Source organism: Alternaria alternata (assembly GCF_001642055.1).
Source record: "Alternaria alternata strain SRC1lrK2f unplaced genomic scaffold CC77scaffold_2, whole genome shotgun sequence".
NCBI lineage: Eukaryota > Fungi > Ascomycota > Dothideomycetes > Pleosporales > Pleosporaceae > Alternaria > Alternaria alternata.
Genome location: NW_017306191.1, coordinates 282,670 through 297,982, shown reverse-complemented (window position 1 = coordinate 297,982; position 15,313 = coordinate 282,670). Strand labels below are relative to the sequence as shown.

Sequence of the window (15,313 nt, the reverse complement as noted above, 5' to 3'; positions counted from 1 at the left end):
GAAACGGAAAGCACGTCGCAGGCTACTTGAGCTGAGAACGCCAGAAAAAAGCAAATATACAGCCTGCTGCACATTAGCCAATCGCGACAGATAGCCGCCCGCTTCTCGCTCCAGGCAAATGGTTCTATCTCATGCACAATTGAAGCACAAGCGACAGGATCATCAGGCGGATGAGGCTCTGTTCCTCAGGTTTGACATAAATTCACTCATTTGGCTATCCAAGGCTGATTCTCTTGAGAGTCAGTAACCCGAATCAGCCTTGTCCAACCGTTCACCCACAACACTTCCTGCTGACCTTTAAGCCCCAATCAAAAGGCTGAGATGGCTCGTCAGCCTAAGCACAATGTTGTCGAAGAGAAAACATCGGGATATATAACACGAAAGAAGCTGGAAGCGTTCTTACAGGAGAGATACCCAAATGTCTCATCCATTGATGAATTTGACATCAAAGTACGTCTCACCCCATAATAGCATGTATACTTACAAGGCTGAGTAACCAAGGAAAAACGTGATAAGTGGGAATTCTATGCGCCGGACGAGATTCCCGAGGTACGGACATGTGCATTCCCCCGTAACTGTTAACACGAGTACTAACGACGTGACATATGAAGGCAGACCTCCGGTGAGCCTTCTCGATGAGACTCGAACTTCCAACTGATTTGTGCAGAGCTTTGAAGAAGAAGGAGCGATGAACGAATGATCTAAAGCAATAAGCGAATGGGCTGGTCATAGATCTTGGCGCTACGTCACTGACAGCTACGTAATCTATTGAATGTTGTTCAATTCACCAATCATAACTTGTAACCCTTCACCGGAGTACCACACTTCTTGTAAATCGTGGCTACGAGAGTCGTGTTGTCCTATACAAGATACGTGTTTTGGCGTGGAGTCTTGTGACGAAAACTATGAAACGCGTCCTGCTCCAGGCTCAGGACAGCGGTACACAAAATGCGATCTTGCGTCTTCTTGACTGGATCTTGGGATGGAAGGCAGACTCACAAACGAGTGACAGGTCAGCCTGTCCTTTCGCTAAGGAACAATCAAGGCGATATCGTTACTTTTGCGCGGAGGCAAGACCACGCAATCGTCCATTGGCTGAGGCTGCATGCGTAGGCTTACACTGCCTCAGCCTTGTGGGATGGCGCATTCATCTCATTAGCCTCCGGGTGCCCCTCCACGGAGACGGTGATAGTTCAGTTGCTTTCACTTGTTCTCGGTATGGAACTGCCATCGGATTTTGCTAGCAGAAATGCATATTACGACGACTGGGAAGTACCACTTCAGCGGATATATGCCAACCAGAAACAACTGTTTGACGATATGGGACCATTCGACGTGCGCCTCCTTCGTATGGGTAAGCTGGTATCCTTGCGTATATCTATGTTGAGAGAAATATATTCATCAAATGCAGATAGACAACAAGATACAATCTTACGTCCAAAAGCGCTGTTCGAGCTTGAGGAACTCCTGCAGAAAACTAGCGGCGATGGTTTCCGGATTCTGTACGTGCCCGAACACCGGAATCACAAGAAGCTAACGTGAAGCATAGTTCCTTTTGCCAGGAGTTCTCGTTGTCGCCGTTGATGTGCTCCAAGGAAGCGATGCTGACAGTAATAAAAAAGTGGCAGATTTCCAGCATGCTTGTAGATGTCCTCCTAAAGTTCGGTGATCAGCCCCAGGTTTTTCAGGAGTCTTCAGGGTTTCGGCAGTTGTGTCAATCGAGGGATCAGTCGTTTGGTGAGCTCTCCCGATACCCTGTGTCATGGTTCGTGGGAACTGTGCTAATGAAGCTCCATAACAGAGTTATGTTACCAGTTCATGTACGTCGAACGGAATGGGAGGCGACCGCCACGAGATACTTGGTCATTCAGACAAACGGGTGTTATGCATAAATTCTCATTTGAAAGTTGTAGTAGCCAGATTGTTATAATCCATCCCAGCGATGATGCGGTGGCGCAGTCAAAACTAGAAGCTATGGCGGAGTCTTCGCATAGAGCACAGTTAACACGACATCCATTGACCGTTCACTTGATAATCATCTGGTCGTATCTGGCGAACTGGCAAGATCATATAGAGAGCCTTGCCAGCGATTTGGAGCAAATTGTAAGCGCGTATCGTACCCATATACAGGCAAAGCTCACAAACGACAGCGACGACGCATCGACGTGGCCGATATCTCTGAGCCGGATGCGATTCCTGCTATCAACCCTGAACGCCTCCAAACGCTTCGACACATCGAAGACAAGATAGTGTGTAAAGCATGCAAATGTCTTCGCAGCAACATTGTCCTCGTAAAGACCTTGATGAGCATCAACACAGCATTTGCAACCAAAATTCCATCTCTAGGAGAAAGCTCGTACAGCGTGCATCAGGAATTGCAAATCATGGAGCATCGCTTGGAAAGTCACATCAATGCAGCAGAAACACTAGCGCAACGTGTACAAGCAACATTAGGCTTGGTGAGAAAGACAAACTCACAAACACAAGCGATAACTGACTTATTTATAGCTCACCAATCTTCTCGATATCGGAAATCAGGCAAACTCTAGGGAGATAAGCACGCGAATACTGCGTTTGACACAGGAGGGTGTCGACGATAATGCTACCGTCAAGGTCATCACTGTGTTCACATTGATATATCTGCCTGCTTCGTTCGTAGCTGTAAGCTTGCTCTATCCTCATATATGTGCTTGATAGTTTCTAATCTGCGTATCTAGTCGTTCCTCGGCATGAATCTTTTCGACTTCAAAAGCGAAGACGGCTCTTTACGGGCAAGCCCACAATTCTGGATCTTCATAGTAACGACCGTGCCATTGACGATGCTCACCGTTGGCGCATGGTACCTGTACAAGACCAGACATAACAAGTTGAGGAAGGCAAAATCGATCGCCGAGAGTGTTTGAACTGTTGCAATCTTCTGGCGGTCTACGGCATAATCCGACCAAAGGACATTACCTCAAATGCGAGCTAGATTCTACTCAATCTTTTGTTACAACCGCAATATAATCAAAGCCTTTGTCCGGGTCGTACCTTATCATGCCGGAATGGGTTGGTATCGTACTCTTCTCCTTGAGATGTCGAAGGTGTCTGATTCTCTGAAGTGCCAGATAGTCCCTGACAATAGCAACAATGCGATCGCTATTCCTTGTGCGGGAGCAGCGAGTATTCCTCGAACTACCAAAACAAGGCTGATGAGTGTAAATGATAGCGGGATGCCGATGAAGGCTTTGTAAGGTCGATGGAGGTGAGGTTGCTTCACACGCATATGAAGAAGACCCAAAACAGCGAAGAAGAAGAAGACGTACTCCGCTATACCTGTTTTCGAAGATCCGTCAATATTTTTCCATCCACACCAATGCGGTGCAAGCGTTAAAACTTGCCTATGAACGTGACAAGAGCGCTGAAGGTACCAACTAGTATGTATACTATTGTGAGGCAACCATTGAAAAGCATAGCTTTGCTATGGGCAGTCAGACTATGTTACGAAAATGGTTGCTCATTGTACTCACATTGGAGTTTGCCAGAAAGGACCCTCTCCGAAAAGACTCAGTAGCTTTGAAGACAGGCCACAATCTCGAGCAGCGTCTTGTAGCTGACGATCTTGAGGTTGCCCATTCTGGCTGTGGCCATGTCCTGAAAGTAATTTCGGGAGATAGCCCTTATTCACTGCACTGATCGTGAGTCTCGCACTTGTAAACACATTGATGTTAATTGACCCAAGGCAAGCAACGGAGATGAGCAAAGCAAAAATTACGGCACCGGACCTGCCCAAAACATTTTGGCCGGCCGTCTGCATAGGCGTATGTTAGATCAGAGGATCATGTGCCGAATATACGAGTCTCGAGGCACTCACCTCCGCGACTGTGTCGCTGGCTCCAATCACGTTCCATGGTATCAGGATGTAGTAGGACAAGTTGGCGCAAAGGAAGCATACTATGACAGCTGGGACCGCTGTGTGAATCGCGGCAGGCAATTCCTTGGCTGCATCTTGCATCTCGCCCGCTACAATGTTTGCCTACAAGTGTTCGTCAGTGCGCGCGATTTGAAAGCCTTTCATAACTCTCACATTGTCCCATCCGGCATATGCCCAGAGTCCGGCGTAGATCGCCATTGTGATTTCTCCAATCTTGCTCCATTGAGAAGCACTGTTCCAGTCGATGAACGAAAAGTCCTCTCCTTCATTGCGATATTGAAACCAATTCTTCGTGATCCAGTCGCGGTTGGGCGTATCTGTCCCTACGTGAAACCCAAACACGATGAACACAAGACAGCACACCAATAGTAACGCCACTGTGAGCAACTTGATGATGAGGAAGACTTTGGCAAGACGAGAAGTTGCTCGGGTACTGATTGAATTAAAGAATATCATCATTGCCAGAGCCGATGTGGCAATGATTTTGTTTAGCCAAAATGGCTCTTCGTCGTTGGCTGGTAGAAAAACCTCGGTCCAGTACTTCGCGCATATGATGCTCAAGATGGCCATGGAGGACGGCTTGGTGGCAAAGATCCATATCCAAGATGCAAGAAATGCCATGTAAGAGCCGTACATCTCGTAGAGGTACTCCTGTAGGCCGCCATTCACAGGCATGGCCGCACCTAATTCAGCAAAGGACGCTGCTCCAGCCCACGCAACTGCGCCGCATATTGCCCAGATGATAAGCGATGCGCCCGGCGAAGGAGAGTGATTATTGACCTGTGATGGAGAGGAGAACACGCCAGATCCAACCTGAAGGCTCACAAGTAAGGTGAAGGCGTCGTAGAATGTGAGTCGTGAGGCTGTGGACGGTGGGTGCTGATCCTCCGATGACCCTGAGTCGCCGCTGTCAGAAGAAGTCGTGATTTCTCTGTCGATGTCCATTGCGCGGTGGTTTCGACAATTGTGGTTTGTTGTGCTAGATTGCCAACTAGACCTCGGGATGGTAGCGTGGAAGGGATCAGCCGCTCGGGGCGGGACGCAAACCAGGGGCGTCCGCGATGGGCCCACCGGCGCACCTACAGTAGCGCTGCTCGCGTAGGCCATCAGATCACAGCTGACAGCGCCAACCACTTCTGAACAACGTTCCACTCAGAAGGCCGAATCCCGCATTACCGGGATATCGATAAGATATGTCAATACCGCCTCGTGCACTCATGCCGCGCGTCATGCGCGTTGTTCGAGCACCAGATTCCCTCGAGCATATTCACGAACTCATTGCTCATCGCCAACGACGGCACTTCATTTTTGTTTCACTTGTGAAGCGCTTCCGCGGATGGCTTACCGATTTTGCTCAACTGTTTTAGCTATATTGCCCTGGACCGTTCAGAGTCACCAACGGAAAATCGGCGCAAATGGCGCAGTCACATCAGAGGTTGAGGTGTGCAGCACGGTTGGCATCGATTTACTTCGCGATGGAGGCAATGCAGCCGACGCAGTAAGTTACTTGTACAGGCGGAACATCGCTGTCTGATTCCAATAGGCCATTGGCACAACGCTGTGTGTTGGTGTTGTAGGTGAGTAGGCGAAAGTTGTGTCGTCTCGTCACTATTAAGTACTAACAGTTTCTACACCAAGGCAAACCTCTCCACCAAGTCTCCATCACTCATCCACCCACACTCTCCCAAATCTTTCTCACCAAAAGGGATCTTTCCCAACCTCTCATATACATTCTGCTTGCCCTTTACTTCCGCAACAACAACCCCATGATAAGACACGCTCGACTCCCAGATTCCCTTATTGTCCTCTGCATGAACATGCTTCAAAAGTACCGCTACCCACAGATCCCTACCCTTTGCTCTTTCCGCATGGTCTGCAGAATCGAAGATTACATAATTGTACTCACGGCTCTCCGCACGGGCGTTTTGTGTTCGTACTTTGGCTCCTTTATAGTTCTTGGGCCATTCCACTCCCTCTTCATCTTCGCCCGAAAAGGGGAAAAGTCGTTCCAGCGGAGCGCTAATATCCAACTGCCCGTCCGTGACCTCGCCGAAAGGGTTCTCTTCGTTCTTCAAGTTGGTCCAAGCATCATGTATTGTGGCAAGACTGACCCAATCCCCCTTGTCAAAACCCATACCAGGACTGAACATGCCGAAAGAACCATCGATAGCGGCCCACGACCAAGATGGGGCGCGGTACGTGTTTGGGACGGTGGGATGACCGGTCGCCTGCCATATAAGTGAGTGGAGGAGTGTGGAGCGCCAGTGACCGGCGAGATATGTGTCGCCCGTGATGTCTTGGTAGGTGCGGGCGAGACCAGAGAGGGCAGGGAGCTTGTCCGAGGCGTTTGTTAGTTGACGTTTGTTGTAGTTAGATAGTACGGAGTTCCATCGGCGTTCCATGGGCTCTGGTTCTGCGGGATCGATCTCGTCGGAGCCGGTGTTGTTTGAGATCGCTGGAGAAGAGCCAGGAGAAGTAGTTGGGAAGAGCGTATCCTTCCTGCCCTCCATTAAGAAACCGCTTTCACCCTTGAACCCACAGTAACATTCGAAGAACATCTCCTTGCTTCCAAAGTGCAGGATGCGGGGTGCGAGCCAGCGTTCCTGAAGTGCCCATCCTCGTTGGGTCAATGGCTCGTTCTTGAGTAGTTCGTAAGGACCTGACCAGGCAGGGAATCTAGTAACCTCCTTAGAATAGGAGAATACGAGCAGAATTCCTTTAGTGCCCTCTGTGGAAGTGTAGGGAAAGGATGAGTAAGTCGGTGCTGGGCGGGTGGGAGAGAATATTGATAGACCGGCGTTAGACGAAGCAGAACCTGTTGCTGAGAGCATTATATAGGCGTTTGAGTAGACTGAAGACATCCGGGAGGTCTCGCGGGACCAGTCTGAAGAGTCGTCTTGGCAGATACTGGGGTTGTTAGTTCAATGCTGGCGATACAAAGATAGAGGTCTGACTTACCAGAGTGAGTCAACCCATAAGTATCCGATTCCCATTTCTCTTGCCACGAATATGGCATCCTGAAACGTCTCAGGTAGCTTGTCGATATCGATGCCCTCCTTGTTTGCTTCGATGTTTGCTTTCGTAGTTGTGAACGGGCTTGATTCGCCCCAGACGTAGCTCAGTGCTGCATAGCGTCCTAGCTCTCCCTCCGCGGGCTCATACAAGGATACCTTGTGGGATGCTGAGCTTCTTATATCTAGTACGCGAGCTGGAAGGGGTGCAGCATCAACATGACAGCGGCTATCCGTCCGCTGTTTATCGCAATCGCGCACCCAACTCAGAGCATGCTGAAGCGTGTGCTGAGAGTCGGAGAGGATCTTTCGTCCCCTGATGATGCTGGTGAGCGGGTCCTTATCTGTAAGACTGTCAGCTCGCTTCGACCATGTCACAAGCTTGTACAGAGCTTACAGTCAACACAAAACCCGACGGCAGCAACAACCCAGATCTCAAACGGTGCTTTCGTATCAGCCGACACTATCATGAAGCCTCCAGTCTCACCGACACCCCTCACGGCGAACATCCTCCAATCTGGACCTCCGCTCCTCTCCCTATAAGCACTAGCATCTTTCTTCGCTTCCAAAAACTCCGTTTTGAATTGCGCGACATCGCGTTGTACGACTGTGCAGATCGCGCAGTTGTTCGCGCAAGCGGCTTCTAGTGCCTCAATGGACTGGTGGTAAGGCAGTCCCAGAGGTTCAGAGTCATGTTTCGAGTCATCTCTATCCTTCTTCCATCCGCCGATCCGAAGCTTGTGAATGTTGGAGACCAGGGAAGGATATGCTTTGGAGGTTACGGGGTAGACAGTGTAGTTTGGCGATAAGTTTGGTAAGTCGAGGATGTCGAACGACTGGCAAAGATTGCATAGCGACATTTTGGATTTAATTTATCTCTGTTTCAGAGTTCTTTGATACTCGTGCGATGCTGAGGAGTGTTGGCTTCGTTTAAGTTGGCGTTCTTATTTCCTCCATGGGCATCATGACTAGGCAGCCGTGGTGGCGAAAACATAGCAGGACGCTACCGCATGCTCGTTGGATCATTTATGCGCGGCGTTTCTATTGGACGCCGAGATCTCGGGTGCACCACGGTCGATACATGATAGTTGTTGTTCGCTACGTGACTGTGGCGAAATGGTGTCTTGTTGGGAAGGATCAGCCGATGGAAGTAATCCTTGCTACACTTTTCCATCTTTCGATGCTTACTTTATCGGCGTGAAGACTGGAATCCTCTATTCCCATACCAACGCGGAGAGCTCTGTCAATTGAAATGGTTGTTGGTAGATATGATTACATCAACGCAGCCTGAACTCTTCTAGTCTATCCTGATGGCATGCAACGTATTCGTCGCACATAAAATAAGACCTGTCTCGTTGACTCCTGAACTTTTCTGTGGACATCTGGCAGTCACCGCTTATGAGTGCCCAGCTCCCATCCGAAGAACATCGTAAAGCGCAAGCTACTATAGCTCCTGATATAATGACGATGACATCTCCATATCGTATAGCTTCCGGCACGATGACCAACTCGCCGTTATCCATCAGGCCTATTCTGCATTGCTGAAGTGAGTTTGAAAATCCATCAATCTCTTCACGAGCAAAGCTGTGGCGATCCTTTTGCCGTTAGATAAGAAGTTTATCAAGTAACGAGGGGAAGTTGACGTACCCCCAGATGTATTGCACCAAAGCGAGTCAGGAATGTATGAAGCTGCCCGCTATCCATAGACGACATAGCTACCACTCAATTAATTCTGCACGTATAATTTGCAGAATTTGGGCTTACCATCTGAGACAGTTGTCCCTAAATGGGCAAGCACAGTAGGATCATCCTGCATATCTTCTGGGTCGACGTCATGTCTGGGGATGATGCTGTAGTACAGTTTCTTCATTTGTCGTTCAGCGTCGTCTACATCAATGAAATAGAAAGACTGGCTTTTTTCGACTATTCGCGCATAACAACAACCCGTGACAAGTAGTTCCATATCGGTACCGTTACTATTGGGTAAGGAAGAGCGTATTGTATATTTTTGTTCATCAGAAGTACCCAGCTTATCTTCATCTTCAGGATATGTTGGGTGTATTGGGAGGTTCTGGGACCAATCCGGGATCCATGAAGGCATCTTCTTGTCGTGTGTGTGCCGGACGGCCGTGAGTAATCGAAGCCCGAGCACAGGTAATAGAAACATGGCGACACGTTTATAACACTCCTCCAAGCTGTGCGTGTAGTCGATCAAGTAATCCATCTCTGATTGTGCGGAGCCTAACATCGACTTCAGAGCGAAAACTCTATCTTTGGCATCGGTCGCCAGGTAATCCCTCGTCTCGCTTAGCAAGTACCACAAGTTGAACTGCGGTGTTGAAAAGTTTCCTGGTGGCAGTCTTATCCACTGAAGGGCTCGGGGGCAGTAAGTCCTAGTTGTTATAGTCCCACCGTAACATGTATATAGTTGCGCCAGACTGTCGTATGAGAAGCAGGTGGAGCCGGAGATGAAATAGACAGTGGTTTTGGCAAAGACTTCTTGTAGAACCCAAACTCTTGTAAACCATGGATCTCGCCACAAATCTTCTAGCAATTTGAGGATGTGATCACTTGGTGGATCTCGAACCCAGCGTCCTACAAGCGATATCATTTCGTCCCCAATCTTTAGCTGTTCAAACAGCGCATCGCTGTTCGCATTCGGTTCCTGTAAGATCACCAACACTGTAGATGCGCGATTATAGATCTTTTCCATCATACGAACTTGACAGGCTCGCTCCTGGAGATCGTTCTGATCGATGCAGATAGCGTCGATCCACAGCAAACAGTCTTGGTGTTTGCATCGCAGGCGCCGAAGCGCGTTGTAACAATTTCGCCCGACATTCAGTTCCGCGGAGGGGAAGTAAATTGTCTGCGTTTCAGTGGCGTCGCCCCAAGTGTAGGACACTGCTTCGTATTCGAAAGACTCGTCAGACAATTGCGCGTGCGCAATCGTGCATCTGATTGGGTCTGAACTATCCAGACTTGGAAATATAACGAGGATCCGAAAAGAGTCATCATGTTCTAATGGTCGGTATCGATAAGTGAGCATAGTAGCGATGGAAAGATGGAGAGGTTACAAGTGCTAAGGCTGAGTCTGGAGAAGTGTCAATGTTTAGGCAACAGCGTTGCCTCGCTAGTGCGCTTGATTGGACTAGGCAAGGCTCGCACAATGCTGCATGAGCTCGTTGTATCTGAGTTTTGCTTCACCTCGAAGCCGTACCTAGGATCCTCTATCATGATATGCACAGGAATTCCAGTTTGTATTTTCCTAGCGTAAGCTCCAGTAACGATAGAGCTCAGGAAGAACGAGCTTCTTCTCGGAATGTCAGTCATATTGTAATGTCTTATCATTGACTGCATACATGCTGCAGCAGTGCAGCGTCGCAAATGCCCGTTCAAGTTGCAACTTATACTGTTCTATTAGGGGTTGGCAGTCAGGTACTCGGCAAGCGTCATCGGCGCGCATCCAGTAACGGATTGGATTGCATTGGAGACAGGCGCCATGACGTTGCTCTCAATGGCAACATACGTGCTAACCCAGGCGTCGACCTGCCAGTCCGGGACACCATAGTTTGCACGAGAAGCATAAGCCTCTTCGATGGTCTCATTGTGGAACCGTACGTCGCGACCGCGAACTGCGCTAATGATCTCAGCGACGTCCGACATGGACAGTGCCTCACGACCAGTGACATCATATGTAACTCCAGCGTGCGAATCTGGGTCGGCGAGCACAGCGGCGGCAAGGCGAGCAACGTCCTCGCGGGCGACGATCGAAACGCGACCGCTGCCTGCCGGGCCGCGAATGACACCGTCTGCGCCGACTAGGGATTCCATAAAGTCGATGTAGGAATTGTCGCGCAGAAAGGTCCAGCGCATGCCGCTGGACTTGATATATTCCTCCGTTACGTAGTGGTCGCGTGCGAGCGTGAAGACGGCATCTGGTGCAGCGGCTATGTAGGAGGTGTAGACGATATGCCGTACGCCGGCTTTCACGGCGGCATCGACAAAGGAGCGGTGTTGGTTGAGACGTTTTTCGCTCTCGGAGGCTGAGACCATTAATAGCGTGTGCACGCCCTTCAGTGCTGCGCTGGCGGCGGCATGGTCGCTGTAGCTGGACTGGTGTACCTCGCTGTGAGGTAGTTTCGGCGCCTTGCTGGGAGTGCGGACCAGGAGCCGCTGGGGGAGCTGGCGGGCGGCGAGGTCGCGCGCAACGAATCCACCAACACCACCGCTCGCTCCGGTGACAGCAATGGGGGTGACACTCATGGTGTCTGCCTTTCGCTCGTTTAAGGTAGTGGTAAGCTTGGACTTAAATTCGACAACAGCGAATCTGGCGAGCTCGTCGAGTCAAATGAGGGCGTGCAGCCACGGCTGACAGTCATCATGGTTCATATACGCCCCGTTGTAGTCCAGGTATCACATCCTGTAGCCCTCGTGGTAATCGCCTGCGGGATATATCCGGCTACTCAACATTAAGGTAATCTAGAGATTGATAACCTGTTGGTGCTGAGAAATACATCGAAGGTGAATTCCGCCCATATAACCCTATTTCGTCCAGAGCGGAACTCTGCCGCTGATTGGTCAGGATGGGGCTGCGGTCATCTGCGTCGATATCAATATTGACCTTCGTCTACGCAGCGCTTCATAACATGATCATGTTTGCTCTTGAGTCGCTAATATCTTTGTGATCCTGAATAAGTTGGGAAATTCAACGGGATATGATTGTGGGGCGTTTGTCGCGTTGCACAGTCAGTCGCCGTCTCTAGATGTATGGCACGGGTCTCATCACGGCTGATTTTGAGACAGAGCACACCTGCTGACGATCGCAACAGGCGGACGTCCGCTGGCTACGATGGGTTGGTTTGCGCCATGCGGTCACGATATCCGAACTATGCAGTGGTCCCGCCGTAAAGCTTCCCCTTCACTACTGCTCCCACCTCATCTGCCGAAAAGGCGCAATGGCCTATTTCATCGTCGCCAATACTGACTACACCCCACTGCAACATCTTCTCGGCAATATTTTCGTCGCCCTCGACTTGTTCTGTCGGATGACAGGCTGCGCTGATAGCCAGACTGCAGGTCCCTGCAAGCGGCATACCACGCTTGTATGGTATGTACCCAAACGCAACCATACTAATGACCATCAGCCCGCCTAGAGCTAGAACGGCGATAATAGCCAGCGGCGAATAACCCAGAGTCTTGAGGTCGGATTGTGAATCAAAAAGTCTCACGGAATTCGAATCAAAAACTCTCAGGTCGCCATTGACTTCGTATAGGTCGCCATTGACTTCGTATAGGTCGCCATTGACTTCGTATAATTCGATGGCTACCAGGAATATGCTTTGCGACACTAGCCAGTGTAGAGTAACACTAAGTACCATAAGGGGAATTCCGAAGCGATATGGCAGTTGAAGGAAGTATGTGGATCGTTGAGTACCGGAAGGTTGACGAGTTACACGAAGACCTTTGCGGTTTCGTGAATAAGTGACCCATTCATAGCCCATTAGCATTGCAGTAAAGAGGGAATTGTAGGCGTAATATAAGAGTGAAAGAATTATTTGCGGCGTATTGGCGGTAAGAACATTGCTGATCAAATCGTTTGACCGATAATTGACGGTTGTGCGAGGGTCAACAGCGCCTGGAAGGGTGCGGGCATCGTTAGCAACGTATCCAAACATAGGACCTCACTAACGACGTACCAAATGTAAATTCCTTGAGTGTTGCTCCTGCCGGTAGGTTATCGATTCCCAGCTTGAGCAGATGGCTAACGACACCTAAAGCCAGCAAGAACCTGATCGGCATTGTGAGTAAACCGCAAAAGTATCGACTGCATGACCCACATTATCAAAGTGATGCATCTTCTCAATATACTGGTCACATCTTTCCAACGGTATGTCTCACCACTGTACTGTCGCGGCCCTACTTTGTAGCCTTTGCCGTCTCTAAAGTTTGCCATTGAAGACAAACACATGTTTTTGGTTTCGATGTCCTCTTTACCTAAAAAAGAGGCAACTGCATCACCCATTGACATGAGCGGCTCATCGTTAACACAGAAGGCGATGTAAAACATAAGGCCGGCTTTGACTAGATAAGCTGTTAGACGATGAATGGCCGTGAATCAATTCGTGCTACAATTGCTACATCGAGAAGAAAAAATGAAACTTGGACTTACAAAAATTTAAAACAATGACCACAATCGCAATACTGGGTTCAAAGTGAATTTTGCAACGGGGTTCAGCCCGCTCACTCAGACAGTATTTCACTGGCGCATCTGAAGGCTTGCAGTTTTCTTTGTCGTAGCAGAGTTCTCCAACATGCCACGGTTGCTTCTTGATATCCTCGACCATAGCTGAGCAAGGCGGGCTCTTGTCGTTCATGTTTTGGCATATCCACTCAAATTTGAGGCTCGTTTTCTTAGGGGTAAACCAATCCTCTGTCCTGAATTTGTCATACCAATATACGTGGGAGCCATTCAGGAAGTAATTATTCGTTGACGAGGGTAGCCTGTCGTCGTCGGAGACGAGGAGCAGATTTCGTCGATTGGACTGTATACTAGTGGCGTACTCATCAATACATCTGGAAGGGCTGAGCTTTTCGAGGCTGCCCGCATTTGCTTTATTCCAGAGATCCTCGAGTACAAATGATATTTCGCTCTTATCCTGATTGTACGTGTTCGGAAGGAGGTTTGAATAATTTGTGTACTGCTCATCCATTGTGAAGGTTTCGCCTACAGAGAACGCATAGTAACTGTTCGTAGATATCGATCCATACATGGCAGAGTTGTAACTGACAAGTGTGAGTAGGAAGTGCTTCGTGATGATTTCTGGACTCACACAAGATGTAGTGGTAGAGAAGAGAGCCCAAGCAGGAGCCACAGAAGCTTTCTTCGTTTGCTGATATAGCTAAGATTGCGTATACTGAGTATGCCAACGTCGAGATGTAAGGCAGGCTTGCAGCTGTGGGCAGCGTCAATTTCGCTTCGTGTTGGTGCTGACAAGCACTGCATTGTATAATTGCTCCCAGCCAAGATGATGGTGCTAAGAATGTTGATGGCGAGATGGAGCCCAGTATTCAAGCGCTTCACGTAGACGCAATCCGCGTCAAAGAATACACCCTTCTCGTCAGATGGGACAGTGAAAGCTGATATCGTGGCAGCGATGTTTATTAGAAGGACGATTGAGGCACCGAGTGCGAAGCTCAGTACACCAAAACGCCACCCAGCGAAACGCGGCCCTAGGTATCCCTTTGCAGAACGCCCGAGTCGCCCGAATATTGACTGTTTCTTCATATGGGCGTTTAGTAATTCGTGTGAGCTGCTTGAAGGGAGCTTGTCGTTATCGCTCAAGGTAGTAAGCGGTATATTCATCTCGGAACTGCCATCGGATTGCCATCGCGGCTGTAGGGTTAGTCTTTTCGTGGTGCGCGATAAGGACGGAACAGGCTCAAACATTGCGTTTGATAAAGCGACGAGGATAGCCAGATTCAAATGGAGCGAAAGAAACTCGAAGAAACTAGCTGCACCATGCGAAAGACATCTTATCTTAATGTTGTTGCGCCACCTTGGGGGCCATTTCTTGCATACCAATCTTAAATATGTTATGCACGAATCGGGGTGTTGTAACCGACGATTTGGTTTCGTGATGTTTTCTTCGCAGGCGCGTGAAATATGTAGAAGTACAGTGTCGACGACAAGCGTCAAAGAAGGTCCAGACACCAGCCTGATCTCAATGCGCTCACTCGTCTTCACTGGACGTCATTGTGTGCTCGCCAGATCTTGCCTGAGCGATTCTCGTAGATTCTCGTAGATTCAGGGGTTCGAAGAGCTGAAGGAAGGATTATCATGTCGTAAAGCCGCAGAATGAGCTAGCTCGAAGCTACGATTTCGTCAAGGGCGGAAAACCACGGGAAAGCCGGAAAGAATCCTCCCGAAAGAAGGGTAGTCACGTGTCAGCCTTCAGCGGCTGGTGAAACAGGCATCCTGGGTGGTGTGCCAAAGCTCGCATTGCTGACAGCAATGCGCACAGATGGAGGCCAGGTAATTTGAATCATTCACACCGTTCGTACGAGTCAGAATCGTGTTGGGGAGAGGTTGCTGTCCGGGAAACGCGATGCCGCGTCGTCCGCGCGACATGTTCGCGTTGCTGAGGAGCGGTTGTTCCGGCCGACGCTTGGGGCAGTCGCTCAGGGCAGTCGCTTCTCTGTGCTCTGGTTGTATCACCGCGGAAGCGCGTTTGATCGTGTTAAACGAGCGTAGATCCGACTGAAAATAGAAGTCTGGAAAATTGCGTGCCTGGCAGGGCTTGCAATAGTGGTGTGTTTACTTTGCGAAGCAAGAATGAGAAGCACTGTAGGTCAGCTTCTCAGATAGCGCCGGAATTGCTAGTAAGCG

General features: G+C 49.5%; 10 protein-coding genes across 10 annotated transcripts; 5 read left to right on the top strand and 5 right to left on the bottom strand.

Moving 5' to 3' along the window:
- The first annotated feature begins 208 nt into the window (after positions 1–208).
- Positions 209–805, top strand: CC77DRAFT_297423 (hypothetical protein). The gene is made up of 4 exons (XM_018531108.1): positions 209–450; positions 502–549; positions 612–622; positions 678–805. The coding sequence occupies exons 1-4, from the start codon at positions 322–324 to the stop codon at positions 703–705; spliced, it is 216 nt and encodes a 71-aa protein (XP_018390437.1). The 5' UTR covers positions 209–321; the 3' UTR covers positions 706–805.
- Positions 767–1,629, top strand: CC77DRAFT_297129 (hypothetical protein). The gene is made up of 2 exons (XM_018531105.1): positions 767–1,354; positions 1,550–1,629. The coding sequence occupies exon 1, from the start codon at positions 906–908 to the stop codon at positions 1,242–1,244; it is 339 nt and encodes a 112-aa protein (XP_018390436.1). The 5' UTR covers positions 767–905; the 3' UTR covers positions 1,245–1,354; positions 1,550–1,629.
- On the top strand, positions 1,309–1,689 carry CC77DRAFT_1016047 (hypothetical protein; the record flags this gene model as incomplete). The annotated part of the gene is made up of 2 exons (XM_018524147.1): positions 1,309–1,354; positions 1,412–1,689. Coding segments are annotated over exons 1-2 (160 nt in total), but the record flags the coding sequence as incomplete, so codon positions are not given.
- Positions 1,443–2,955, top strand: CC77DRAFT_297181 (hypothetical protein). Its single transcript, XM_018531106.1, has 5 exons — positions 1,443–1,737; positions 1,802–2,103; positions 2,151–2,459; positions 2,509–2,661; positions 2,718–2,955. The coding sequence occupies exons 1-5, from the start codon at positions 1,584–1,586 to the stop codon at positions 2,901–2,903; spliced, it is 1,104 nt and encodes a 367-aa protein (XP_018390434.1). The 5' UTR covers positions 1,443–1,583; the 3' UTR covers positions 2,904–2,955.
- Positions 2,859–5,418, bottom strand: CC77DRAFT_297565 (amino acid transporter). The gene is made up of 4 exons (XM_018531109.1): positions 4,067–5,418; positions 3,854–4,015; positions 3,510–3,790; positions 2,859–3,455 (listed from the first exon to the last, which is right to left on the bottom strand). Exons 1-4 carry the CDS (start codon positions 5,018–5,020, stop codon positions 3,035–3,037), a joined length of 1,818 nt encoding a protein of 605 aa, XP_018390433.1. The 5' UTR covers positions 5,021–5,418; the 3' UTR covers positions 2,859–3,034.
- On the top strand, positions 5,135–5,494 carry CC77DRAFT_297365 (hypothetical protein). Its single transcript, XM_018531107.1, has one exon. It carries the CDS (start codon positions 5,250–5,252, stop codon positions 5,445–5,447), a length of 198 nt encoding a protein of 65 aa, XP_018390432.1. The 5' UTR covers positions 5,135–5,249; the 3' UTR covers positions 5,448–5,494.
- Positions 5,495–5,541: 47 nt separating this feature from the next.
- On the bottom strand, positions 5,542–7,784 carry CC77DRAFT_1056829 (HET-domain-containing protein; the record flags this gene model as incomplete). Its single annotated transcript, XM_018527942.1, has 3 exons — positions 5,542–6,820; positions 6,872–7,268; positions 7,322–7,784. The coding sequence occupies 3 exons, from the start codon at positions 7,782–7,784 to the stop codon at positions 5,542–5,544; spliced, it is 2,139 nt and encodes a 712-aa protein (XP_018390431.1).
- Positions 7,785–8,066: 282 nt separating this feature from the next.
- On the bottom strand, positions 8,067–10,158 carry CC77DRAFT_297074 (HET-domain-containing protein). The gene is made up of 3 exons (XM_018531104.1): positions 8,689–10,158; positions 8,572–8,639; positions 8,067–8,519 (listed from the first exon to the last, which is right to left on the bottom strand). Exons 1-3 carry the CDS (start codon positions 9,971–9,973, stop codon positions 8,202–8,204), a joined length of 1,671 nt encoding a protein of 556 aa, XP_018390430.1. The 5' UTR covers positions 9,974–10,158; the 3' UTR covers positions 8,067–8,201.
- A 1-nt stretch (position 10,159) lies between these two features.
- On the bottom strand, positions 10,160–11,604 carry CC77DRAFT_297588 (NAD(P)-binding protein). Its single transcript, XM_018531110.1, has one exon. The coding sequence runs from the start codon at positions 11,188–11,190 to the stop codon at positions 10,345–10,347; it is 846 nt and encodes a 281-aa protein (XP_018390429.1). The 5' UTR covers positions 11,191–11,604; the 3' UTR covers positions 10,160–10,344.
- On the bottom strand, positions 11,502–14,626 carry CC77DRAFT_297072 (hypothetical protein). The gene is made up of 5 exons (XM_018531103.1): positions 13,758–14,626; positions 13,097–13,710; positions 12,765–13,008; positions 12,624–12,715; positions 11,502–12,562 (listed from the first exon to the last, which is right to left on the bottom strand). Exons 1-5 carry the CDS (start codon positions 14,372–14,374, stop codon positions 11,814–11,816), a joined length of 2,316 nt encoding a protein of 771 aa, XP_018390428.1. The 5' UTR covers positions 14,375–14,626; the 3' UTR covers positions 11,502–11,813.
- Between the last annotated feature and the right edge of the window lie 687 nt (positions 14,627–15,313).

Coding starts and splice junctions, on each gene's coding strand:
- CC77DRAFT_297129 (XM_018531105.1), top strand. CDS start 906: ATGAAACGCGTCCTGCTCCAGGCTCAGGACAGCGGTACACAAAATGCG.
- CC77DRAFT_297074 (XM_018531104.1), bottom strand. CDS start 9,973: ATGCTCACTTATCGATACCGACCATTAGAACATGATGACTCTTTTCGG. Junction 8,640..8,688: donor AGGGACAACTGTCTCAGATG/GTAAGCCCAAAT, acceptor ATTGAGTGGTAG/CTATGTCGTCTATGGATAGC. Junction 8,520..8,571: donor TTGGTGCAATACATCTGGGG/GTACGTCAACTT, acceptor TAACGGCAAAAG/GATCGCCACAGCTTTGCTCG.
- CC77DRAFT_297365 (XM_018531107.1), top strand. CDS start 5,250: ATGGCTTACCGATTTTGCTCAACTGTTTTAGCTATATTGCCCTGGACC.
- CC77DRAFT_297565 (XM_018531109.1), bottom strand. CDS start 5,020: ATGGCCTACGCGAGCAGCGCTACTGTAGGTGCGCCGGTGGGCCCATCG. Junction 3,791..3,853: donor CCAGCGACACAGTCGCGGAG/GTGAGTGCCTCG, acceptor ACGCCTATGCAG/ACGGCCGGCCAAAATGTTTT. Junction 3,456..3,509: donor CCTTTCTGGCAAACTCCAAT/GTGAGTACAATG, acceptor CCCATAGCAAAG/CTATGCTTTTCAATGGTTGC.
- CC77DRAFT_297072 (XM_018531103.1), bottom strand. CDS start 14,374: ATGTTTGAGCCTGTTCCGTCCTTATCGCGCACCACGAAAAGACTAACC. Junction 13,711..13,757: donor TCTCTACCACTACATCTTGT/GTGAGTCCAGAA, acceptor CACACTTGTCAG/TTACAACTCTGCCATGTATG. Junction 12,716..12,764: donor AGATGCATCACTTTGATAAT/GTGGGTCATGCA, acceptor AATGCCGATCAG/GTTCTTGCTGGCTTTAGGTG.
- CC77DRAFT_297181 (XM_018531106.1), top strand. CDS start 1,584: ATGTGCTCCAAGGAAGCGATGCTGACAGTAATAAAAAAGTGGCAGATT. Junction 2,104..2,150: donor CCAGCGATTTGGAGCAAATT/GTAAGCGCGTAT, acceptor CACAAACGACAG/CGACGACGCATCGACGTGGC. Junction 2,662..2,717: donor TGCCTGCTTCGTTCGTAGCT/GTAAGCTTGCTC, acceptor CTGCGTATCTAG/TCGTTCCTCGGCATGAATCT.
- CC77DRAFT_297423 (XM_018531108.1), top strand. CDS start 322: ATGGCTCGTCAGCCTAAGCACAATGTTGTCGAAGAGAAAACATCGGGA. Junction 451..501: donor TTGATGAATTTGACATCAAA/GTACGTCTCACC, acceptor TGAGTAACCAAG/GAAAAACGTGATAAGTGGGA.
- CC77DRAFT_297588 (XM_018531110.1), bottom strand. CDS start 11,190: ATGAGTGTCACCCCCATTGCTGTCACCGGAGCGAGCGGTGGTGTTGGT.